Here is a 23,923-nt window from a genome sequence, read left to right as displayed (position 1 = left end):
AGCCCTAAATCAGCTATAAAGTACGAGCTGGCTATTTGGGAGGGTGCTCCCAACAATCTACAGAAGCAAAAGCTTAGTGTAACAAAGTTATGCTTAAAGCTTAACACATTCTGCCCGATGGTAGGCCCCATTGACTGTCAGTAAACTTTCCGGTATGCTGGATTCACAATCAACTTGCGTTCTAGATGCCGGCGAAAGGGAAAGTTGATGAAAATTAGAGCCGAGATGATCGTGTGAATGCGAATTAGGGTTCAGCACATTGCACAGCAAACCCTCCAACGTAAGCTAGCGATTTCTTTTTTGAGCGCCACAACAGCACGCGAGCATTTACCACACGCGCGAAAGAGATGGAATGAGCACAGACGTCGGCTGACAGCCATCGGCCGTCTGGCGCACTAACACATCCAAACCTTCGACAGCGCACTCTTTCGAGGGGTAGGAGGTGGAGCAAGGGACGGGAAGCTAGACAAGCTGCTTGACAAATTTGCCGTAGGGGGAGTTCTTCCGTCGCTTTGCCCAGCGAGATTTCCTGCGCAGGAAACTGCTCGATTTTGCGCAGCGGGCGCGCTTTGGCTGTCAACAGTTTTTGTCAACACGACAACAAACTGTCAAACGCGAAGCACGGGCCGATTTGTCTTCGTGTCCGTGTAAAAAAACATAATCGGTGAATTAAGTGTGCTCTCAGGAAAAGTATTAATTTATTCCATATTTACCAGCCAAATCGGATAAAGTATGGTTGAATCGAAAGCAGAAAAGGCAGAGGTAGGCCGAGAAGATGTCGAAGCCGACAAGGAAAACATGGACGTGGAAGAACCAGCGGCAGATGCCCCGATGAAAGTGTTTACGGTGGAAAGTAAGGCAGGACCCTGGAGGAGTGGTGGCATGTGAAAGGTTTCCCCCCTTGGCAACAAACGCTAATTGTCCTTCTGTATCTCTGTCTCTTCCCCGTCCCTCCAGTACTTCGTCTGATCAAGGACATGCAGCTACAGCACGGTCTCCGGCATGGCGACTTCCAGCGCTACCGTGGCTACTGCTCCCGGCGTGTCAGGCGGCTCCGCAAAACGCTCAACCTGCCCCAGGGCGACCGGCGCCACTACAAGAAGCGCAACGTGACGCTCGCCAACCTGGAGAAGCCGAACTCGGACGAGCGGTTCCTGCACATCCCGCTCATGCTGGCCGAGCGGACCTGGTCGTACGCGATGCAGCTGCGGCAGGAATCGAACACGGAGCCGCGCAAACGGTTCCATCTGATCGAGAAGCTGCGCAAATCGTGCGTGTACGCGCTGCAGCTGCAGGACCTGTGCGCCTCGGACCGGTGCGACGCGCGCACGAAGCTGGAGGCGGAAGCGTACTCCGCCTGGATCCATGGTTCGCTGCACTTCGAGCTGGGGCTGTGGCAGTCGGCGGCGGAAAACCTGAAGAAAGCGCAGGTAATTTACGAAAACCTCGCCCAGGCCATGCCGGAGGAAGAGCAAACCGTTTACCGCGCGAAGGTGGAGGAGCTGCAGCCGAGCCTGCGCTACTGCGCTTACAACGTCGGCGAGAACGCGTCCGTGAACGATTTGCTCGAAATGCGCGGCCAGGCCGGGCTGCTGGGCAATCTGAGCCATCTCGTGGCGCAGACGAAGGCGGAAAGCATGGAAGCGTTCCAGATGACGGAATGGCGCGGGCGCAGCGTGACGGTGCGCCCGGAGAAGGTGCGGCTCTTCCTGCTCAGCATACAGGAGCTGGGCAGGAGCATCGAGAAGGCGAAAGACTACCCGGCCAAGATTGAAATGCTGGAGAGCGTGCTGCTCGACTGCAAGGACGCGATCGCCGCGATCAAGGACGAGATCAAGCAGGACCCGAAGCTGCGCCAGCCGGCAGCCGGCGAGGCCGGTGGTGCGGCCGGCGGCGGGCTGATCGGCATTCAGTATCTGCTGGCGTACATGTCGTACACCCGGCTGAAGCTAACGCTCGAGCGCAACCTGTTCCTGGTGGCGCAGGCCAAGCTAACGCTCGACGATCCGAACGTGGCGGAAAAGACGCCGCTGGCCAGCGGCGGTGGCAAGAAAACGAAGCCACAGGATCTGTCCCGGCTGTACGAGATCATACTGCAGAACGTGACCGAAATGCAGCAGCTCGGCGGGATGGAACACGATGCCGCGTATCAGGCGGAGATGGAACAGCTGGCCCTTTCGTTCCGCGCCTTCCGCTGCTACTACATCGCCATCACGCTCGTGGCGATGAAGCGCTGGCGGGAAGCGGTCGCCATGTACGAGCGGTCGCGCAAGTACGCGAGCGACGCGTCCAGCAGCAAGACGCCGTGCAAGGATTTCGATCTGCGGGGCGAGCTGAAGCAGCTGATCGCCACGATCGAGGGCTGCAAGTTTTCGGCCCACGCGTACAGCGTGCTGGAGGACGACACCGCCGACGATACGGTACTGTTTGGCAAGAGCCAAAAATCCTCCAAACCGCTGTACGAGCGGCTGTCGCACTACAAGGAGGACGCCACGCTGAACTCGCGCAACCCGAACGTGTTCAAGCTGATTCCGGAGATGGAACCGATCCCCGCCAAGCCGCTGTTCTTCGATCTGGCCCTCAACTTTGTCGACTTTCCCTCGCTGGACGATAAGATCGAGCAGAAGGGCTCGACCGGCAAGGGTGCGACGGCCGGCATGTCCGGCTTTGTCAAGGGCCTGTTCGGCTGGGGCGGTGGCGGCGCCAGCAAGTAAATGGGGGTGTGTTCCGCGCACCATCCACTTGATTTTCGATTCCATTTTTAGTTTTTCGTTATTTGCTTCGTTTTTTTCTATAAACGCCCTCACCGTCGTCGCAGCAGGAGGAAGCCGACGACATATGGTGGTCCAGCTACCCTTCCACCATACTATTATTATATATCAATAAATAACGACCGGTATGTTTGAATCAAAATAGCGAATTGACCGAAACAAGCGAACAATCCGAAGCAAAGGCAGAAGATAGAAGATTGTAAAAAGGGTCAAAGAACAGACCGCCCCGAAGCGCGAACTGGCCACCCAAACGGTTGATGCGATGATGGGATGCGAACTCTCCCTTTCACCCACAGAGCCACTCAAAGGTGGTCACATGCGCAGTGCGCAGCAGCTCGGTGCACTTGAATGTGTCATCTTCCGGAATTCACCAGCCGCACTCTCGCTCCCTCCCCCCAATGTACGTGCGTGTGCGTCTTTATCAACAGAAAACGTTTTTCACCACGATGTTTTCCACTGTTTGGCCAACCCGCACACGGCGAGAAGGTGAAGCTTTTTCGTGGTGATTTTTCCCACACGCCACATTCGCTAGCGAACGTTGGTCTGGTGCGGACCGATTTTCACGTGCCCGCGCGTATGTGTGTGTATGTGTGTGTGTTGCCAGTGTACTTGCTGGGTGAATTTCGAGGCAAGAAAAACTGCTCCTCCCCCCCCACCAGCTTCGTTGTATGCACATATTGTGCAGTCAGAAGTAACGAATTTTGAATTTCCCCATTTCTATCGGGTGGTGGTGAAGCGTGGAAGTGAAAACTTGAAGCAGCTGTACGAAAAGGTGCATTTTAAAATCGTTTCGCGAAGCTTGTAGAACATTGCACGGACACACGGCCATTCCGTCACATATGTTAGCGAAAAAGCACCCTCCAGATAGGGGTTGAAGTTCGCGCTAAACCATGGTGTGGTGGCTGCTGGTGTGATTGGACCACCACCCTCCCCCCCCCCCCCCGGAAGAAGGTCACAATACAACGCAGGCAACAGGCCTTCGGCGTATTTATAGCATTGTTTGTCCGAATTGGAGCGGAAAATCTGCTAAAAGCGCAACAAAGCTCCCCCACACAACATCGTCCTTCGGCTGCTGCTGCTGCTTCTGTCTCTTTCCGGAAGATAAAGAGAACCCTTCGCCTGAAGGACAGACGACCGTCGAACCCGGTATTGGTGGTTTTTGCCAAGTTGGTGCACCGTGTGCTAAGAACGCTCGCAGCGGGACGGAAGGGCGGCCGTGCGGTCCAGGCGGCCACGATGGAGCTGATACGGAAGAAGATGAAACCGTACCAGCCGTCGGAGCAGCTGGTGGTGCGCGACAGCGTCAGCCTCAGCATGGACGAGGACCTGAGCGATGACGTGGAGGACGAGGTGTTCATACGGGACGGGCGCACCTGCCGCACGTACGAGGATCGGGGCGCGAAGCGGCCGCTCATGGCACCGAGGCGCACCCGGTACGGCAAAGCAACAAGTGGCAACGGGAGCGGCGGTGTGGGCTGCGGTGGCAGTGCGGGCGGCGTGCGCTCCTCCAGCCCCATCCTGAAGAAGTACCGCCGCCGGAAGTGCTGGAAGTGTTGCGAGCCGTTCTGCTACGGGCTGGCCGCGGTGACTGTTCTTATCGGTAAGTGGGTGGTGGGAGCGGAGGCATGGGGTGAATGGGCAAGGACTCCAAAAAGCGTAAGACGCAATAGGCAACGCAATTTGCAACCACAAGAAAAAAAAAAAAAAACAACGGGAAAAGGATAAACCGCAGGGGTTAACCACGCAGGTGAGCCCACGTAGCGCCTCACCTCACCCAAGCGGGTGCGTGTTTGCTCTTGGGGGGTGGATAGTCTCGGCAGAGTGACCACATATTCACACCGGTTGTTAGTTTTAATGAGTTTATGAATTATTGACACCCGCTGTGTGCACGATGACGACGATGATGGTGTTGATGAAGTTTTCTGTGTTCCGGCGGCTATTTTTGCTGTTGCGAATTTTCCGAACTGTTTCGGATGAGTTGGCAGAAGGGAGGAACACCCCATTGGACTAATTTAACGGTCCTTGAAATGGAAGTGTTTGTCCAGGGCACGTGGTAGAGCGCCACCGTCTGGCTACATACATTGTCCAAGCGCGTTATTGACGGACGAGTTCACGCTAATCAGCCGTCTTTGTTGTGATCCTGCGGTGACTCCAACGTCCAGGTGGTTGGTCTAATAAGCTTAATGATGGTGGTGGATGAAAGAACTATTGGTCTTTGCTGCGTCTCGTGTTCCTAGCTAGTTTGCCAACTGTTTGCGGTTAATAGGAGCATGAGATATACCGAAGATATCTATCAGCGTATGTCATCTTCTAGGTTGATGCTTATGCGATTCGGTTCCTGTGGCTTCAACCCTGCTGCCAAGGATGATCCTTTCTAGGAAATAGACTAGGAATATTCAGTTTGAGCATATCTTTGAATATATCCTTAACACAGACAGGTTCGGAATGACTGAGAACTCAGCAAGGAATAATCGTAAGGAATCGAATAAGGAATAAGCTTTGGGTATCAGCTCCAGGTCCTGGATGAATTTGAGAAGGACGTCCTGCATCTAGATAAGGCCGAAATGATCTGTAGGAACAATATACATATATTCAGTCTCCAGGACACTCAGGGCCTTTAAGAGACGAAAGTGGACGTAGGAGGTATATGAACTGCTTTCAACAAACTATAAATAGATTTCGACAGTTTGGGATCAATTCCAGCACCTTCCTAGGTTTCGGAAACGGTATCTCCATAACCCAGAGTTACGTGCGAAATTAGTGGAAGGACCAAGAAAAGTTTACTAGTAGTTCACTTACTTGAATATGTCGTTAAGTATCAATATTAGAATTGGGATAGGATTGGGATAGGTTTCGGAGTCAATTGCAACACCACTATAGACATGGTAATATTTCAAGGAACTGCCGTTTGGTTTGACATCAGTTAAATACTCGAGATATGTAAGTAAGTGTAAATTCTCAGGGATAGGACTGATGCGGAAACAGTTCAACGAGTGAAAAAAGATTGGCTTTAGTTGCTGATATAAATAAAATAGTTGTTAAGTGGGCGAGTCATTCCGAACAAGGACAGGATCTCAGAATTTGAGATTAATTCTAGGCTCAGCATAAATCGTCATCAGTTCTAGATTTGTGATGGTTTCGGGATTAGTTCCAGAACCAGAATTTCAGATTCAAAATGAAAGTAGGCCCACAATCCATTGTAAGACATCTGTCTATGGCTGTAGTGACATTAAGGTCAGTTTTGCCTTTACCTTTGCTCGTACTCCAGTGAGTTTATAGTTTGCCTGGGTTCACTATTACATACCCACGGTGAAGGTGTACGAGGGGCCCAAAATCTACCACTCACATCAATCATCCTTCCCCCTCTACAGGACTCATCGTACTGGCCGCACTGCTCCTCACGGCTTTCCCGCAACCGCTGCAAAAGATCAAGATTTGGTTCCACAAGGAGTCCGCCTTCAGCAGTGCCGTCATCCGGGACAAGTTCAGCAGCCTAATGTACACCGGTGCGGACGGGAGCGTAAGCTACGCCAACCCCAGCACCCTCAACGGCACGCTGGAGATGGTCCCCTGCACGCAAATCACCGTGCAGAGCGTGTGGACGCGGGTCATTGCCCGCGTTAACAGCGAAAGCCCACTGCGCAAGCTGGACGTGAACCGGGACGGCGTGGAGGACGTGATCGTCGGGTACGGCATCGACGAGCTGGTGGACGAAGGCATCCGCGGCTACATCCCCCAGTGCACGTCGCGCAAAACCGGCATCACCGATCTGTGCGGCGGCGGGCTGCTCGCACTGAACGGCCTCGATGGCCAGACGCTCTGGCAGCGGTGGACCTCGTTCACGATCTTCTCGCTCAAGTGCAACATCGACATCAACGCGGACGGCGGGGCCGACTGTGTGGCGGCCGGGCGCGGCGGCCTCATACTGGCACTGGACGGGCGCAACGGCCGCATCCTGTGGGAGCTGAAGGACTACTCCGACCTGGAAAGCTACGCCGAGATCAGCATCGACCTGTACACGATCAACGTGGTGCCCGATCTGAACAGCGACGGCATCGCCGACATCCTCGCCGTACACGTGGAGGAAACGCAGCGCGCCCACGGTGGCCACATCAAGCTGATATCGGGCGCGACCGGCGCGATTCTGCGCAGCATCCCCACGCCCTACCGGGAGGAAATGTTTGTCCCGATGCAGGTGCTTACGACCGGGCCGGCCACCGGTGCGGATGCGTTTCTGGTGGTGACGGGCGGCCAGAACTCACCGGGCGGGGTGTACGTGCTGCGGCGCGAGAACCTCATGAAGTACCCGGGCGAGAGTGCGTTCGAGCCGATCGTGCGGCTCGAATCGTCCGGCTTCATGGTGCCCGCCGTACTGACCGACCTGAACGGGGACGGCGTGCAGGACATTGTGGTCAGCTCGTTCAACTCGACCGTGTACGCGTTCGACGGTGCCAATCGCACGCAGCTGTGGTCGTTCACCGTTGCCGACTCGGAGAGCGTCAGCTCGATCGTGCCCGGCCACTTCGACCACGACAACGTGACGGACTTCATGGTGAAGTACAACACGGGGCCCGGCTTCCCGATCTACTACTACTCGCAGACGACGATCGTGAACGGCACGAACGGGAAACCGTTCCTCGACAGCACGATCAAGGATTCGGGCGGCCCGAACGGGCTGCTGGGCGGTGTTACCATCTCCCAAACCGGGGGTGGCGATCTGTTCCTGCACTGGCAGACCCAGTGCCGGAATCGCACGGCCGACACCACGGACGAGTACCAGTTCATACCGGGTAAGTAGGCGCTTCACTTTCGCTGTTTCGCTCCTCCGGTTCACTGTTGTTTTCTTACTCCAACGCTCCAGAAAGTGACGTCATTCAGCAGTCCCGGGCGGACACGTGCGCCCTCCGCTACAACCAATCGTCCGTGCTGAAGCTGTACGCGATCACGCGCCACGTGGAACCGCCCGGTGCGGTCATCTTCTCGTCGGACGACTTAACGATCCGGCTGAACGAAACCGGCGCCGGCACGGCGGAACAATCGCCCCCGGGCTACGCGGCACCGATGAAGCATCCCAAGATGAAGCTGCGGAGTCGCAACGATGGCCAGAGCAGTGCCACGTTGCGCAAGAACTCGGTCGAGGCGGCATCCGCCGGCGGGCAGCCGGCGAACGGGCCGGGCGACGATGTGCATATGGATAAAAAGTTGGCCCCATCGACCGCCGCCCAGCGTCCGGCTGATGCGGTCGGTGTGGTAGTAGACAGGCCGGGCCAGGCGGCGGCGGCGGCTGCTGCCGGGCACGGTGGCGGCCGGCGCAAGGACATCTTTCGCGAACAGCAGAGCCAGCCGATGGGCCAGTCGATCGATGCGCTCGCGGAGGAGGAGGCAAAGCGGCAGGAAAAGCTGGCCCTGAACAATGTGTACAAGAAGTACATCTACAACGCGAACGATCAGGAACCGGGCGGCGAGCTGGCCGGTCCGCTGGCTGAGGAGGGAAGGGGAGAGGAGCGCAAACCGTACATCTATCTGCCGTACGATCAGATCGAACAGGAAGCGGTAAGGGAGGCGTTAGGGAAAAAGGGGCGAACGAACGGGATTTACAGTGGTGATGGACGCTTTTTTTCGACTTTACAGCGTAACCCATACTTGACGAATCAAATCCCGCCGGCCCCGGTGTTGGGTGGTTTGGACTATGACTATGGCACACCGCCCCTGGAGGTGGACGAGGGCCGTCCCATACCCGTACCGTACAAGCGTCCACGCTATCGCTCCAACGGGCGTGACGTTCGCAGCAAGTTTGGAGTATTCGGTAAGTGGTGGTGCTGCCCCCCATTGCCTTCCTTTGCTAGAAGCGATTTAAACATTGTCTTCTTTGTTTCTTGGCAGACGACCTCGATCTGCACGACCGTTCGCTGGAGGAGCAAGTGTTCAACGAGTCCAACCCGACCAGCTCACAGATCGTGAAGAAGGTGCTGCTGAACGACGAGATCGTGGACGACCTGAAGAATGCGGACCCGGGCAGCAAAGGCTCGAAGGAGACGCTGTGGGATCTGGAGATGGAAAAGGAAGCGAAGGAAGCGATGAACGGTAGTGGGACGGGTTTCGCATGAGCCCTATATCGTCGGTGGGAGTGTTGCTGAAATGTTCCTCTTTCTATTTCTAGACGTCAACGCTATGAACTATGAGTACAGCAACAGCAAGGCACGCCGGCAGGCGGGAACGGTCGGATCGGTCGTGGCCAAGACAGTCAGCTCGACGGTGCCACCGCCAACCCAGCCACCGCTATCCACGTCGACCAGATCGTCGGTGCTTCCAAATGAAAACATTCTTCCCTCGATTGCATCCTCGGGCGTGTTGCTGAAATCCATTCCCAGCGCAGCCGGAACGGCCACCACCTCATCCCCGACGCTCGATTACGTGTTTGTGATGAACGTGCGCGAATCGGAACAGTATCCGCCGCTCTTTCTCGACTCCGATCTGGCCTGCATCCAGGAGAAGATGCAAGCGTACCGTACGTACCGCAACGAGGACATGGTACAGCTGGAGAAGAAGTTCTTCGCCCAGTGTCTGAAGGCCCGGCTGCCCGATCTGGCCCCCCAGTACCCACGGTACGAGACGCAGATCATCGTGACCCGGGTCGAGATTGGCTGTGCGTGCAGTGCCGACCTGAATCCGGCGCGGGAAGTGTGCTCCCAGCTGCACAGCTACGACCAGCAACGGTGGACGCAGTACATGGGGAACGAGGGCAACGGGCGGTACTGAGGCAGCGACGGGGAGAAGGAACAGATCCGCTGAATGGGGTGCTCTTCGTCTCCGATGGCTTCGAACTAGTTTTTTGGGGGGGGATTTCTTTTCTTCCACCGGATGGCTTTCCGGATTTCGGCGCTGAGTTTGGCCACGTATCTCTGTGTGCCGAGCATTTACGTATTTACCAGCGTTTACTAACTATTCTTACTGTGCACGTCGTCTCCCGTGGCAACCACCAACCAACAATCTCTCGGTTGAGGAGCAAACTTATATCGTACAAATGGGGATTCGGGGAATGGGTGGACATCCACGTGCAGGACTGCTGGACACTCAGTAGGCTGTGGCAGGAGCAGTGCAGGATCCTCCTTTTTACGTTTCTTTCACAACATTTCCTTCACTGTCAAGTAGGATAGGGTGCAGCCATAGATGGGGTGGTGTGCTGCAGCTACATTGGTAGTGAATCGCGAACAGATAGGACAATCCCCTTTATCCAGAATTGAAAAAGTGTTGACAGGCAGGTGAGTTATTTGTGTACATTAGCGGCAACATCCCAGCCGCTCCCCCCGCTTCTACAGCACGAGCTGGGCCGATTGGGGACCCATTCAGGGGGCGGGGGAGCAGGAAGGGGCCGCAAATGGTAGAGTGGAGTTTGTGGGTGGTTAACTTTTTGCAACACACTTCCTGCGCATACTGATATATCATTCATAATCGAGCAAAAGTATTATCAGATTAGATAAAGAAGAATGAGATTTAGAGAGAGAGAGAGAGAGATTAGAACAGAAAACTAATTATGGAAGAGAGATAGTAGATGAAGGGGAATATTTACAATCGCGGTACAGCTATAAACTATCTATGTTTGGGGGCGGGAAGGTAAACGGAAGATAACGAGAGAAAATCGTCTAAGGGTGGAGGTGGAGGGGAGGTGTTGATGTAGAGAATAAACAAAAAAAAACGGTATGTAAATATAATCAGGAATGGGAAACGAATCAGCTGTGTGCAGCCGTGGCAAAATGTTACTTTCGCAGGTGTGTATCACAGGCGGCGGGGATGTTTACGTTTTAGAGCTGTTTTTATTGTAACGATTAGGCAAAGGAGAACTTTGCCCGTTGGAGAAAGGAAAATGGTTTCAGTCACATTCTTTTTCGCGTCCTTTCCGCGGAAGGATCGCAGACGACTAAGACGACTCATCCCGATGCTCGAGCGGGGCGGAACAGAGAGTGGGTTTATACAACGGCACTGGAAATGGGGACGCAGGAAGGGGCTCTTACCGGGTGGCAGATAGGGTGGTTACTTTTTGACGACCTGAATAACGTCCTCGTCGCTCATGATGTGCGAAATGCCAACCCGCTGGGGCGAATACTTCGTCGACGTGCCCCACACCAGCGCGTACTTGAACTGTGCCGCCAGCGTACGATGAATGGCGTGACACACGTGCTCCACCGAGACACCCTGTAATTGAAGGGATGGTTACTTTTACACTTCCACCACCAGGAGAGTGCGGCCAACTTACCCTTCGCAGAATCAGACCATCGTCAAAGTCGGGCGGTGCGCCCGGTTTCTTCGTGTACACGCGGATCAGCTGCAGGTGCTCCCACAGCACCTCCAGCAGGTAGTCCAGGTTGAGGTGCATGTTGCAGCTCACCACCACCGAGAACGGCTGGCGGGCCAGCCGGTCCACCTCCTCGATCGAGATCTGATCGATCTTGTTGTACACGTAGATGCACGGCAGATAGATCCGGTTGCCGGTGACCACGTCGATGAACTCGTCCTCCGTGCAGTCCTCCCGGAACAGGACCTCCGCGTTGAAAATCTTGAACGAGTGCAGTATCGTCTGTACCATCTTTTCGTTGCACCGGGTCAGCGGGCAGGTCGCGTTAAAGCTGACCCCGCCCCCCTTCTTGATCTTGAAGTAGATGTTGGGCTTGCGCTTGTTCAGCCGCAACCCGACCGACTCCAGCTCGTACTCGAGCAGATCCCGGTGCACGTTCGGCTTGGTCGCGTCCAGCATCATCAGCACCAGATCGGCGGTGCGCGCGACCGCTATCACCTGCCGGCCGCGACCCTTGCCCTGGGCCGCCCCCTCGATGATGCCGGGCAGATCGAGCAGCTGTATGTTGGCGCCCTTGTACTCGATCACGCCCGGGATGCAGGTGAGCGTGGTGAACTCGTAGTTGGCCGCCTCGCTCTCCGTCTTGGTCAGCGTGGACAGCAGCGTCGACTTGCCGACGGACGGGAAGCCGATCAGGGCGATGCGTGCGTCGCCCGACTTGAGCACATCGAACCCGTCGCCCTTCTCGCCCTTCTTCGACGGCTCGAGCAGCTGCGACCGGTACTTGGCGAGCTTCGCCTTCAGCAATCCCAGGTGGTACTCGGTAGCTGTTGAGCGGCACAGTGGGGGAAACGTGTCAACAAAGCGTTTTCTCTTATCTTTTGGGGAGTTTGGACGCACGGAAAAGGCACCACAAACTTACCTTTGTTTTTCTGTGTTTTCGCAATCTCTTTCTCGATGTCCGAGATTTTCTCCAAGATACCCATGATGAGGACCGGGCTTGTGAGGCTTTCAGCTGTTACCTAACAAAAGTACTATCGCACAGGCAGATTAAGGCAGATGATCTTTCTTTTCCAACAGTAAAAAGGGGCCCAACTTTAATCGGGGCAGCAGGAAAGAATTTGGTAAACTCTTCCTGCGTGGTATTTTGGAGGAGAACCGAGCCTGCCGCAGCTTCGGAAACGTCAGGAAACGTCAGTCATAACAAATGCTCTCGACCAAGGTGTGTTTATAGAAGGTGAATTGTTAGCGCATTTGGTGCGTGGCCACGGAGGTGACAAAATGCTGAATTTTTTTTATATGGATATTCAATTTTTCAGTCGATTAAGCTTAATCTGTGGCGCTTGGGATTGTTATGACTGACGTTTCCGAACCTGCGGCAGGCTCTCCTCCAAAATAGTTATCTGTACCCAAGTACCACAAATCCACTAAACGACCACTAAACGGGCTCTAAACGACTTAAGCTCTCAACCTAAACGGAATATAGAAAGACTTCGTTTAGCAGACGGCAAACGACTCATGCATTCTAAAAATAGCAAAAAGCTGAGGTGGCGCCATCTGTTTGTGGGATGTCCAACCAGTGCGATCTTCCTCGCTTGGAGGAGAGCTTTCTCATTCCCTTTGTACTGTTGTATGGTTTCGCTTTGAAGTTATGCATCGCTAAAACTAGAAAGGTGATACGATTGTTTAAATACTAAATTCCAATGGAAACCACCAGCACCGAAGCAAGAGACATTTGAGTAATGGTCGTTGGGTAATATAACCCACGTATCTAACCACTTCTTCTTCTTCTATTTGGCGTAACGTCCTGCGCGGACATGCCGGCCTATACAGGATTTTGAGACTTAATTCATTACCACGTAAGCCAGAATAGTCAAATCCTTGCTACGGGGGGAACGGTCCATTCTGGGCTTGAACCCATGACGGGTATGTTTTTGAGTCGTTTAAGTTGACGACTGTACCACACGACCATTCATATAGATTTTTGTTCCGAAAGTTAGAAGGCTATATAGGTCATGATTAGATGAAACTGGTCGAATCACATTGCAAGAAAAGGACAGCAATATAATGATAAGTTGTAATACGCCATCTATTGAGCAAACAAGTGAAGCTATGGAGCTGTCATTTTTTTTCTAAATTTTCCAGTCGTTTAAGCTTAATCTGTGGCTTAAATTGTGTCTTTAAAATCTCTGCGGTAGACTGGTGGAGCAATGTATATGGAAATGATTATTAAGATTTCGTTCAAAACGTTAATGGCAGTTATTTTTTGAATATCCCCAGTCATTAGATGGTAATTTGCTGCCCTAATATTCATACACCTTGGTTCAGCTATTTAACGTTGGCCAGAATGCGACAGATATATGTTTGATGTAATTATCGATGTCTCTCTCACTCCGGCGCTTTTTTGAAAGCTTTCAAGTTAAAGCTCATCCAAAGCTCGCTCCTTAACTGTTTTAACCGTCGCCAGCGCCTTGAAACCGGTGCGAATTTCCCTCGCTGGCGATGTCGTTTTTAAGTACTTGTGATGTCGGTTCTGACGTTTTGCGACGGTTTTGCGACGGGAAAAGCTCGCCTGGTGTGCTCGTGTGTGTTGGTGGCCAAATATATCCACATCCCCCGTTCCCCTCGTTAACCCCACGGTAGAACATCTCAAATTTGCGGTTTGTTTGGAATTAGTACAGTTTTGATGAAATAAAAGCGACAAACGGATCTAATATATTTTAACAATTTAAATGGAAGTTTCTTTTAATGGAAAATTTGGACTGCAATTAGTGAAATAAAAGATGAAATTTAGAAACTGTTAAGACAATTACGAGTCATCACATACTTGGTCCTGGTTCCACATTTCTCAAATCTTTCCTGTACCCAAATTGTGAATAGAAAAAAAACGAAATTCAAGCCCACGTGTTGTTGTGTGTGTTTGTTGTTGTCTTTGTTTGTTTATTTAATATAGTACATAGTTCCAATCTTACCACTAACGTTCCTTAGCGACTGCCAAACGTGTTAGTTCCAGCCGACCGTTCCAGCCCGCCATTGCCCTTATCCCCAAAACTATTGGAAGTCAACTTCCTTGCATTTGTTTCGCCCACCTCAACCGCACTGTCCGCACGTGTCTCCGTCTCCATCCCTTAAGCGTTAAGTTGTATGTATATAACTAAGATTAAATCTTGTCTCTTTGCTATAGTCATATCTGTATATCTGTATGTACAAAAAACCCATAATTAACGTCTGTTTTCCCATCTGCCTTCACTTCACTCCACTACGCTGTATCGGGCGCCTCTTTTCCATCCGCTTTCGGTTTGCTGTTTTGGCGCATCCTTGCGCATCCTGCTTTGAGCAGTTTGTGGTCTGTGAGTCAGTGTGCTTGTAGTGTATGCATGATCTTTACTATATAAAGTCGCCTTTCCCCCCCTTTTTTTTTGTTTGTTGATTGAGAGAAAGAAATGTTTTCAAAAATCGATTGATCGTGGATGAACAACCATTCGAATGAATTTCGATTGAAAACATTGAAACACTGAATTCTCGGCTCGTTTCACTGTTTTGTTTTTTTACTTACGTTTCAGATGATGAATTGGACATTTTTGAATTGTTTTAACGTTCTTCATTGAACTGCGGATTGCTTTCAACGTTGTTGTTTCTAGCAATTTAGCAACACGTCTCTATGTACAGGTGTTTTTTACTCTCTTTTCATGCTCCCTTCTGTTTCTACATTTTGCATGCCAATTTTGTGTGTTGTTCTTGCTGATTTAATATCTTTTTCCCCTCTCCATTTGCTTCGAATGCTTTGCGTTACGTATTTATATTAAATTGATGAAGTTGTTAATTTATCTATATTGAATTTGTATGGTTTGTTGCGTTAGGCTTCCTTTTTCGTTTGTTTGATTTATTTACTTATGTTTTCTTGGGCTTGAACGATGGGAGCCGCAGTTTTCTTACGGAGCGCTGGACAACATTGCGTGTTTTAAAAGGGAACATAATTCAATGTATGTGGTTTCGCTCCGTTTTTTTTTTGGTTGTCTGTGTCTATGAGTTGAGCGTGAATTTCAGTGAAATGTGTTTAGTGTCCAGTGTTTTGTTTTGTTACTGTGTGGTTTTCTGGCTTTGTTGCTTTCACCCTGCCATTCTTGCCTTTTGGTTCCTAATGTTGTTCCCTTACATGTCGCCTGCCCCAAGAGTACAGTAGTACAGATAGCGCGCGCACACCATCCTACCACACACACAGACAGACAGACGGACACAATCCTAGAGTATCTAGAAAAAATGATCTAAAATTAGATTGGAGTAGCTACGGATGATCGTTTCGAGCAGAAACAAAACGATACATTTCTTATCGCATTGTATCACCCGCCCTCCTTATGTAGTGCAAAATATCTTCCACAATCTCCTTGCCCTCTTGTTGATGTGTGTACCACCCCCCCCCCCCCGCTACGGACGAAATGGACCGATTTCATTTCGAAACAGACAGACGGTAGAGCTAAGACGGTGGAGACCAGGAGTGGATGCAATTGGATGGATTGGTTAGTTTGTTTGTTTGGCTGGGAAAGAAGAAAATAGCCACCTATTTTTTCACCTCTCCCATTTTTTCCTGGTCGTTGGGTGCATTGTTTTTTTTGACGTGCTATCTTTGTGTGAACGTGTGAGCAAATGGGGGAACATTTCTGCTTAAAATGTAGCGATAAAAATATATTTGGCCTTACATGGTAGGTTTCGGTTTTGGCAACGGGTGTGCACTCTTTATAGTGTTACAGGGTTTTTCAGGAGTTCTCGTAGCTGTGGGACACTTCCTTGACTCCTTCTTACGTGAAATGACCTTAATGTAATGGGAATTCGACTCTATAGCATCCTTGTTGGACAAATCCAATAGGAATTTCCAACGAGGTTGTCCGAAAAGGGTGCCGTAGAGTCCAATTTTCATCATATGAAGTACACTTCCGATAAGAAAGAGGCAAGGAAGTGTCCCACAACACCTGGATCACCCTGTATGAGAAGACCTGGATCCCCCTGTACTGTTGTTGTTTTTTTTACCCCTCCCCGCAGGAGGAGACTATCGTTTGGGAAGGAATAGTATACACCGGAAGTTGTGTGGACCTTGTTTGGGGGCTCCTGGTGACACTGGGTGACACAACTGGAAGCCTTGGGCTGGGTCAGAATTTCACTACAATACTACAGTTTTGAGCAAATGTCTATGCAACCCGACATACACACACACACACACATGTACGCCCACTTGTGGCGCTGGTTGGGTATTAGAAATGGACAAGAAATATCTGAGCAAACGAACGCAATGCATTTCTAATTGATATCTTACAGCCGTTACAGCCATCTCGTCCCCATCCCCCTTCGTCTCCTCTATTCTACTACCTTCACTTTGACTTCATTTCTCTGCTCAAACTGAGACGAGGAACCTGTGCTGTGTGTCTTCCACGTTGTTCCTATATGTTGCTACATGAGAGTTTACAAAGCTCCTAATAAATAATGCGCTCTCGGTAGGTAACGTGTTTCAAAACGGGACGCTGTTTAGTAAGTTCAAGTACAAAGTTGCATCAACGGGTTTGCGCTACCATTCACTGACTTCTAACGTAACAAGAGGCGATGCCACAACAGGTGAAACAGGAACGGGATCTGTTGATAGAGTTTGCTGGATTTTTGTATCGTACTATTTCGGAGTTAAAACAGGTTCAATTTTCACTATCTACGCGCTATGGGGGGGTGGAAATTTGGTGCTACGTTGTAGAAAAGATGGGATGAAATGCAAGAAAATAATAAAAAAATGGGCTCAAACAATGAGAAAATGATTGATAAGCAATGTCATCTAAGGGAGTAGAGAATGAAAGAAGGAAAGCAAAACAAAAAAGAAGTGAAAGAAAGAAAAGCAACAGTGTTCAACCAAAAAAACATAAAGAACTACATGTATTTACAACTACCGCTCTAGTTAGTCGGGACTACTAATTGAACGCACGTCAGGGGATCGTCTGCCTTCCCTGTCCGGCGTCGGAACTTCCGGCTTCCTGTGGGAGTTTTCTCACCTCCTCTTTTATGTTTATACAGCCTTTACTTCCGCTGTACCTTCCGACCTATCCGACCGATATTCTCGAAAAGTAACACACTTAAATAAACGTCCCTGCGTTGAAGCATAAACTGCCCCACACACACACATACACCTGATCACCGTTTCCCGAATAGATTGCTAACAAACATTGACCACCGCAACCAACCGGACCTCAGCGTTTCGAGCGAGCTATGCTTACTGTCAACCGTTTTCCACTATCTAAATTTAAACTAGCTTGAAGCTGAAATTTGACTTTACAATACAAGGGTAGAACTGTGAATCTTTCACCCACTCCCGTGGTGCAACAGTGCGTGATCGTTTGATCGGTCGCAACTTGATAGCAGCAAATCATTCGACAAGGAAAGGAAGGGGAAAACCAATTACCAAACTTGAAGGAGTTTTCACTGTTTTCTGAAACAGTTGGCGTGCTTTCTTGCCTATAGCTCGAAGCCTTCGAGCGACTTGTACACTACACAAACTCGACGATCATGTGCGCCAACTGTCTTAGGGAAAGGTGAGAATCCTCTGAACTCTCTTTCACTAAACAGGCTAAATGTGCTAATGTGTGTGTGTAGTAAATAGGGATGGGGCTTAACTAACACTCATACACACAGATGAAGAATAAAAAAAAACAATAAGGCACAAACTTAGCTAACATAGCCCGGTCGGTAGAATCTGTTTGAAGTGTGTACAGGCAGAAATTAATCGAAATTAGAAAAAAAAGGATCATAAATCGTATTCGTCGCCTCGAATGTTCTTCCCTTACTACTACTGTTGCCGTTCCTGGTTGGTGAGTATTTGCATGTCTGCTTTGCTTTGATTTTAACTTAATATTGCACACAATTACACAGGTTTAACTGGTTTTGATTGGGGCTTGATCGGAAGCGATTTTGAGTTGTTGGTTGGTTCAACTTCCGTTGCTCGGTTAGGGCACAGATGCAGAATTGTTTTTGCTGTCTTCTTCTTCTTCTTCTTCTTCTTCTCTACTGCTTACTACGACCGTTTTAATTTAGCTTAATATTTGAGCGGGTGGGGTTTGTTGTTGCTTCACTCTTTGCTTCGGCTTATCCGCCCAACAGCCACGTTGACATTTTGTGCGCATTTTGGTTTTTGGTTAGAGCCACGGGTCGCATCGCTCACACAAAATCGTTGGTGGCCGGCCGGGTCAGTGGTTCCTGTGCCTGTGGGGGAGAAAACCAGAGAGCGCATTAGTAAAGTTTTTGCAAAGAAATTTAAAGCTATTGAAAGAGAAAAAAAACGAAGAACTATAGAAACACGCATGCGAAGATATGAAACAGCGATCAGAGAGCTACGGTAGACGGAAAATAACAACTGTGAACTTTCAACAAAGCTACGGCTACGGCACCCCCTTCAAACACCGAGTTTTGCCTCACGAAGCAAAAGTTTAGAAACCCTTTTCGAAAGTACACTCAGCGTCATGCGTTTGAACGTCGAAGCAAAGGGAAGTATTTCTGCAAGCAATTTATTGGTTTTTTATCTGCTTGTTAACACAAAAAGATAAAAAACACAAATTTCCTCAACAGATGGCAACTAAACTTTCAACACATACAAAAGAAAACCATCGAAAATAATACATTTTAACAAATGATAAAATAAAAAATAAGGAAAAACCATGCAAACTAAAAACCGCACTCTGCACGGCACATTAGGAAGCATGCGTTCCCCGGGTTGCATACATCTAGGCGCATCTAGCTAGCTCTAGCTCTCTAGCACCAAGAACAACGAACAGCGAACAGTGAATTCCAAAAAACACATCCGTTACGTTACCTTCCCGCGTGTGGTCGGGATGAGCGGGGACACATCCGGTGTGTCCTTCGGTAAGTGTGCGCGATGGTGTTGTATGTGAGTGTGTGTGTGTGTGTATCTGTGAGCGCAGGCTGGTTGAGCAGTTAGAGCATGCTGCAGAAGTTCACCAACGCCGTCATTTGTGCTGATGGTTGTGCAGTTTGGCGTGGTCGTTTCGTGTCGAAGAAAAAGCTCTAACCACACACACGCACACGCACACACACAGACAGCACACACATAAAGCACGTGCAATCGAGGGCAGATGATGTGTGGCCGCAGCGGATGATGACGATCTTGCTAGTGTGTGGTCTTGATAGTGGTCTTGATAGTGGACTGTACAGAGGTGCGTTTTTGGAGGGGGCAGGCCACGCTTAGCCCGCGGTGCGCTTTGTTACTTCTTTGTCTTCTCTCCCTCCCTCTCTCTTTCTTTCTCTCTTTTTTTTCGGTCGGTTTTTGTTTTTGCCGCCGCTTCCCTTTACATCCTTCCGCTGCCCTGATCCGGATACTTTTAATTAACGTCTAAGCTACTGTTCCGACAAACACAGCACACACTGATTCATGTGCGATAGTGAAACGTATTTATCTGGTTTGTTTGTTTTTTTGGGAGCAAAATCCATTTACAACAACAAGATGGTAGTAATTGTTTTCAATCCAATTGAATGTTTGGTTGTTGGGAAACGTAAAAGAAAAGCAACATAAAACACACACGCACACGGTAAGCGAACCGATTCCAATTTTGCCCGCAATTCATTCGGGGAAGGTTTTAAAAGTGACAATATGTCCATTGGATTGCATACATTTCAGGCGTTTGCGAGAGAGAGAGAGAGAGATGTATAGAGAGCGAGAGAGAAAGAGTATGAATGGAAGAAGGAAGTAAGGAAAAAAAGAAAGAGAGAGAGAGAGAGAGCAATTGTTGAATCAATAACCATCCAAGTGTGTGGGTTAAGGGTGCGTTATCCTTCTGGTCCAAGGGAAGGCCTTTCCTCCCGTCACTTCCCGTCCCAAAATCGAGCCGAAACTAAACTAGAATCTAATCCTTGTGCAAAAAGACCGGAAGATGGTAGCCGTGTTCTAAGCTCACCTTGGCGCAGAACTTCCCTTTTCTTGTTCCCGTTTGTTTTTTTTGTTTTCGAAAGTGCTTGAGACTTTTAATTCTACGCCTGTTGGAGCCGTACCAAGCGGGAAGCGCAATAATCTTGATCCTTTACTAAGGATTCTCCGATGAAGAAGAAGAAAAAAAGAGAGCGGGAATGTTCTTTCCCGTGCCAGCGCCTTCCTGTCAATGTGACCCGTTTCTGCTTTTATCTCCCTTTTTTCCTGCTTTTCCATCGCCAGCGCCAGCTAATCCTAATGCAGTTGAGGAGCATCAGTATTTCGGTGCTGTTCCCATTTGCCCGCTGCACTGGCACCTCGACACACCGGGGCGAAGGAGCGCACATGCACACACGCTTCGTTTTATCTGTTTTATTGTGCTCCCTTCATTTGAGAGCATTTCATTTCCAGAGCCGCAAACACAAAAGCACTGCGATGGATGGCAAGCATGTGCGCTGCGCGGGTGAAGCTTAATCCTCTTTTTCTGCTAGGTGTCAGCTGCAGCTGGTGTGCTAGCGCTTTTCCATTCCCGTCCATTCCCGTCCATTCCTGTTGCGTAGTGCGCGGGGACAAGCAAAAGTCGGCACCAAAAAGGGGAGAAACAGGGGGGGAAAACAGTACAGACAAGGCAAGTCTTTTGCCGGCACAGCTCGGCTTAGCGTGCACCGAAAGCTGGCAGCTGCTTCTGCTCGGTTCTGCACTGTAACACCATCCCGTCTTTGTAGGCGGCCAGTGACATTAGACGGTCACTTTGGGCGCTTCCGTTTGCCATCGCCGTGTCCAACAGGAAATGCATTCGAATAAGAATTTTCTGGCCCTCTCTATTTGTTTCTCGCTGGATTTTATTTTTTCTATCCCGTTCGCCTTTTCTTCTGTTTAGCTTTTGTGTGCGTCAAGCCATTCAAGTCAAGTCCGGATGCTGCTCCGGAGCGACGTCTCTGGAGAGGAAACAGATGTCAAGCGAATCGGAGTACAGTGCAAGTCTGTGTGTGTGTGCGTTTAGCGATGCACAGCCCAAGAAAGCTGGCAAAACAGCTTTTCCAAACGGGGGCCACTTGAGCCTTGCACTAGGGGAGCCATACACGACGTATTGCATTCACTGTTTCACTGGCAAAGCACAAATCACCTTTGTTTCGCCACCTGCTGGTTTCCCTACGTTTGTTGTGCTTCTCCCTCATTTACTGGTCGCTTTTGTTTTGAAGATAAGCATTTTTGGTTTTATTTTTGGGCGGACACAAACACAGAGCTGCTTTCCAATGCAAAAAAGCCTCGCACAGCCTAATTGACCGGAGTGTGGGAAAAGCACAAAGCTCTCTAATCAGGTTTCGCTCGCTCAAAGCCTGAATCGTTTCTGTGGCGAGCAAAGCAGGGGCAGGAGAGGAGGAGTGCCACTTAAAAATCAAGGAAAAAGTTGCACTCCACACCACCGTAGTCCGTTAGTTTGGCTGTGTTTGCTTCAAAACTTAGCTCTCCGTAGGTTAGCTTATTTTATTATCCATCTGTGCCGCTCGGACGGTTGTGAATAATTCATACGGCTTGGTACGCAGGGGCGGTAGCTGGAGGGTATGGAGGTAGTGGGAACAACTTCTAGAAGCACGAAACATAAACACACACACACACGGAGTACAAAAATCTAAAGCATTCTTCTCACACCCTTGGCAGGCGTACACATACAAATACACAGCCGGCAAATGGAAAGGGAACGGAATCAGGTTTGGTGGAGGTTACAAAAAGTTTTTGCATCCCTCCACACTCTGCACAGGAAAAGGGGATGGGCAGGTGAGAAGAGAGGCGGGAGAGTTCCCTTTTTCTGTGTGCGCTGACACTGACCCCCAAACACTTGCTCGCGAGTGCCGTTTCCCTGCTTTTGGCGTCGCTTTTCACACACACACACACACAAGCACGGGAACATCTCGCAGTGCTTTAGTCGGGAAATGTGCCCTATTGTGTGTGCTACGGGCTCAAATGGTACGGTGATGTACAATTTAAAAAAAAAAACATCAGCACTTTCACACACGTATGAACAGCAAATGAATAGCGGTGAGCGGAGCTGTTTGGCAAACAAAAAACTTTTAGTTAGTGTTTTAGTTGTCCTTCCTCTGTCTGTGTGTTTGTGTGCTTCCAAACACACCAGCAGGTCCTTGCGAGTACCGAGAAGCCGGTCACCGGCGGATTTAATCAGGTTAATATGCGACTCATATTCACCCATATGCTCGGAGCGCATGGCCAACCAAGCGCCCAGCAATGGGTTCCCCTTTACGCTCGTCCTTTTGCACCATTTTTCCAGTGTGAAATTAAATTTGAAAGCGTTGACGAGTGGCTTTCACCTTTGCGCCGGGTGGGATGTGGGTTGTGCCGGGGCGTGAAGGGAATTAAAAGGAGCTTATAAGCGACCCTTGAACCATCCCGTAGCCCGCAGCAAAAGACAAACCAGGAACACACACACACACACACACACACACACACACACACACACACACACACACACACACACACACACACACACACACACACACACACACACACACACACACACACACACATTCACTCGGTACACGGAAGGACTGGCCATTTAATAAATAGCTCTCGTAAGCGAAACCCGCAGGCTCACCTAGACAGCTTGCAGCAGCAGCAGCAGCAGCAAAAAAAAAACTGTCCCTTTTGGTCCATTTTTCCATAGAAGTAAAGCTTGCTCCCATAACGGGCAAATAATAAACTCGGTCGGGAACACACACACACAGATACACCATGGCACGCTATGATTTAATGGAGCTTTTGCCTGATTAAAAGATGAGTTGGGTTGATCCCATCCTTTTTGTTTTGGGAGGGCACAGCGTACAAGCAAGCGTTACCGTTACCGAGCGTTACTATAGAGACGAGCAGACGGCTTTTTTGGATAGGCCGGGCGGGATCTAATTATTTGAATTGTCCAATCAATTTCCCAAGTGGGCACAGTCGAGCTCACACAAGAAAACAAAAAACAACACTTTTGCTCATTTTTCAATCCACTCACTTCTTCCGCCTCATTACATCCTTCTCATCTCGCGTTACTACTCTCATCTCCTCGCACTGCTGGTGCAGTTGCAGCAAGTGTCACGTGCGGAAACATTCGAATATTACTTCGCTCACTCAAATGTCCAACCAAATGGCTTGCTTTTGTAGCAACGAAAACAACAAACGTAAGCATAAACCAAAGTGTCACCTTTTAGAGCGCTTTTCCCACCCAAAAAACGCACAGCCCACCTGCTAATTGGCTTCACTTCAACAGTGGCAGCCCTTTTTCCCACCGACTAAAAAGTGAGCATGTAGTATCTACGCTCCTATCCATCCCAGACCCATTTTCTGCCTTAATTTTTACGTTTCTTTTTTTTTTCTCTCTAGTAATAATTTAAAGTACTGTGGTGAGGATGATGTGACACGGTTTGCGCCTGGACGTGCGCGTGGTGGCGCGTAGAATGGTGCGCCGTCTTATCGTATGCAGACGGTGTAGTCCCGGGCTAGCGCTCTTACCTCTTCGCCGACGGTGCTCGGGTACATGCGGCTCTGTATGTTCTTCTCCAGGCTGAACTGGTCCTCGGTCGTTTTTCGGTACACCGGATTGTCAAAGTTCATCGTGGTCGAGTTTCGATGCGTGTAGTGCCGGTAGAGAACGAACACAATCTGCAGAGACAGAGCGAGAGAGATAGAGGAAGGGAGAAAGAAAAAAAAAACAGGAAATTTAATGAGAAAATCAGTAAAACGAAAGTGCCAAAAAAAGATCGTGTTAGCGTTTTTAAAACTATCAATAAGTATGAACAAAGGGGAAGATAAACCGATTACGGTAGAATCGAATTTGGAAGCAGCAAACAGGTAAGAAGCGTGAAAAGTTGTGGCAAAAATAGATAACAATCGTAGAAGCAAAGAAAAACGAAA

The 23,923-nt window shown here is 49.9% G+C and overlaps 4 protein-coding genes across 19 annotated transcripts in view; 2 read left to right on the top strand and 2 right to left on the bottom strand.

Moving 5' to 3' along the window:
• The first annotated feature begins 586 nt into the window (after positions 1-586).
• Positions 587-2,907, top strand: LOC121587886 (signal recognition particle subunit SRP68). Its single transcript, XM_041905171.1, has 2 exons — positions 587-853; positions 958-2,907. Exons 1-2 carry the CDS (start codon positions 733-735, stop codon positions 2,712-2,714), a joined length of 1,878 nt encoding a protein of 625 aa, XP_041761105.1. The 5' UTR covers positions 587-732; the 3' UTR covers positions 2,715-2,907.
• Positions 2,908-3,290: 383 nt separating this feature from the next.
• Positions 3,291-10,501, top strand: LOC121587885. Its single transcript, XM_041905170.1, has 6 exons — positions 3,291-4,371; positions 6,143-7,561; positions 7,633-8,324; positions 8,403-8,577; positions 8,655-8,855; positions 8,932-10,501. Exons 1-6 carry the CDS (start codon positions 4,008-4,010, stop codon positions 9,528-9,530), a joined length of 3,450 nt encoding a protein of 1,149 aa, XP_041761104.1. The 5' UTR covers positions 3,291-4,007; the 3' UTR covers positions 9,531-10,501.
• A 64-nt stretch (positions 10,502-10,565) lies between these two features.
• LOC121587887 (developmentally-regulated GTP-binding protein 2) lies at positions 10,566-12,253 on the bottom strand. The gene is made up of 3 exons (XM_041905173.1): positions 11,987-12,253; positions 11,026-11,891; positions 10,566-10,964 (listed from the first exon to the last, which is right to left on the bottom strand). The coding sequence occupies exons 1-3, from the start codon at positions 12,048-12,050 to the stop codon at positions 10,803-10,805; spliced, it is 1,092 nt and encodes a 363-aa protein (XP_041761107.1). The 5' UTR covers positions 12,051-12,253; the 3' UTR covers positions 10,566-10,802.
• A 2,418-nt stretch (positions 12,254-14,671) lies between these two features.
• LOC121587858 (low-density lipoprotein receptor-like) overlaps positions 14,672-23,923 on the bottom strand; it is a 157,148-nt gene continuing 147,896 nt past the window's right edge. For 15 of the 16 annotated variants that reach the window (XM_041905078.1, XM_041905082.1, XM_041905086.1 and 12 more), the window contains 2 exons: positions 23,522-23,671; positions 14,672-18,294 (listed from right to left, as the gene is read on the bottom strand). In XM_041905078.1, the coding sequence (XP_041761012.1) occupies positions 18,250-18,294; positions 23,522-23,671 (195 nt within the window). In that variant the 3' untranslated portion in view covers positions 14,672-18,249. Of the gene's footprint in view, positions 18,295-18,901; positions 19,503-23,521; positions 23,672-23,923 lie in introns of all 16 variants that reach the window. The other variant, XR_006004119.1, reaches the window with a different exon arrangement.

This window comes from Anopheles merus, chromosome 2R (assembly GCF_017562075.2).
Source record: "Anopheles merus strain MAF chromosome 2R, AmerM5.1, whole genome shotgun sequence".
Taxonomy (NCBI): Eukaryota; Metazoa; Arthropoda; class Insecta; order Diptera; family Culicidae; genus Anopheles; species Anopheles merus.
This window is presented reverse-complemented; position numbering and strand designations above follow the sequence as displayed.

Excerpts from the sequence above, each read along its gene's own strand:
- LOC121587887 (XM_041905173.1), bottom strand. The coding sequence starts at position 12,050 with ATGGGTATCTTGGAGAAAATCTCGGACATCGAGAAAGAGATTGCGAAA. Across the intron at positions 11,892-11,986 it reads GAAAACACAGAAAAACAAAG|CTACCGAGTACCACCTGGGA; the intron begins GTAAGTTTGTGG and ends GCCGCTCAACAG. Across the intron at positions 10,965-11,025 it reads ATGGTCTGATTCTGCGAAGG|GGTGTCTCGGTGGAGCACGT; the intron begins GTAAGTTGGCCG and ends CTTCAATTACAG.
- LOC121587885 (XM_041905170.1), top strand. The coding sequence starts at position 4,008 with ATGGAGCTGATACGGAAGAAGATGAAACCGTACCAGCCGTCGGAGCAG. Across the intron at positions 4,372-6,142 it reads CGCGGTGACTGTTCTTATCG|GACTCATCGTACTGGCCGCA; the intron begins GTAAGTGGGTGG and ends CCCCCTCTACAG. Across the intron at positions 8,578-8,654 it reads CAGCAAGTTTGGAGTATTCG|ACGACCTCGATCTGCACGAC; the intron begins GTAAGTGGTGGT and ends GTTTCTTGGCAG.
- LOC121587886 (XM_041905171.1), top strand. The coding sequence starts at position 733 with ATGGTTGAATCGAAAGCAGAAAAGGCAGAGGTAGGCCGAGAAGATGTC. Across the intron at positions 854-957 it reads GAAAGTGTTTACGGTGGAAA|TACTTCGTCTGATCAAGGAC; the intron begins GTAAGGCAGGAC and ends CCGTCCCTCCAG.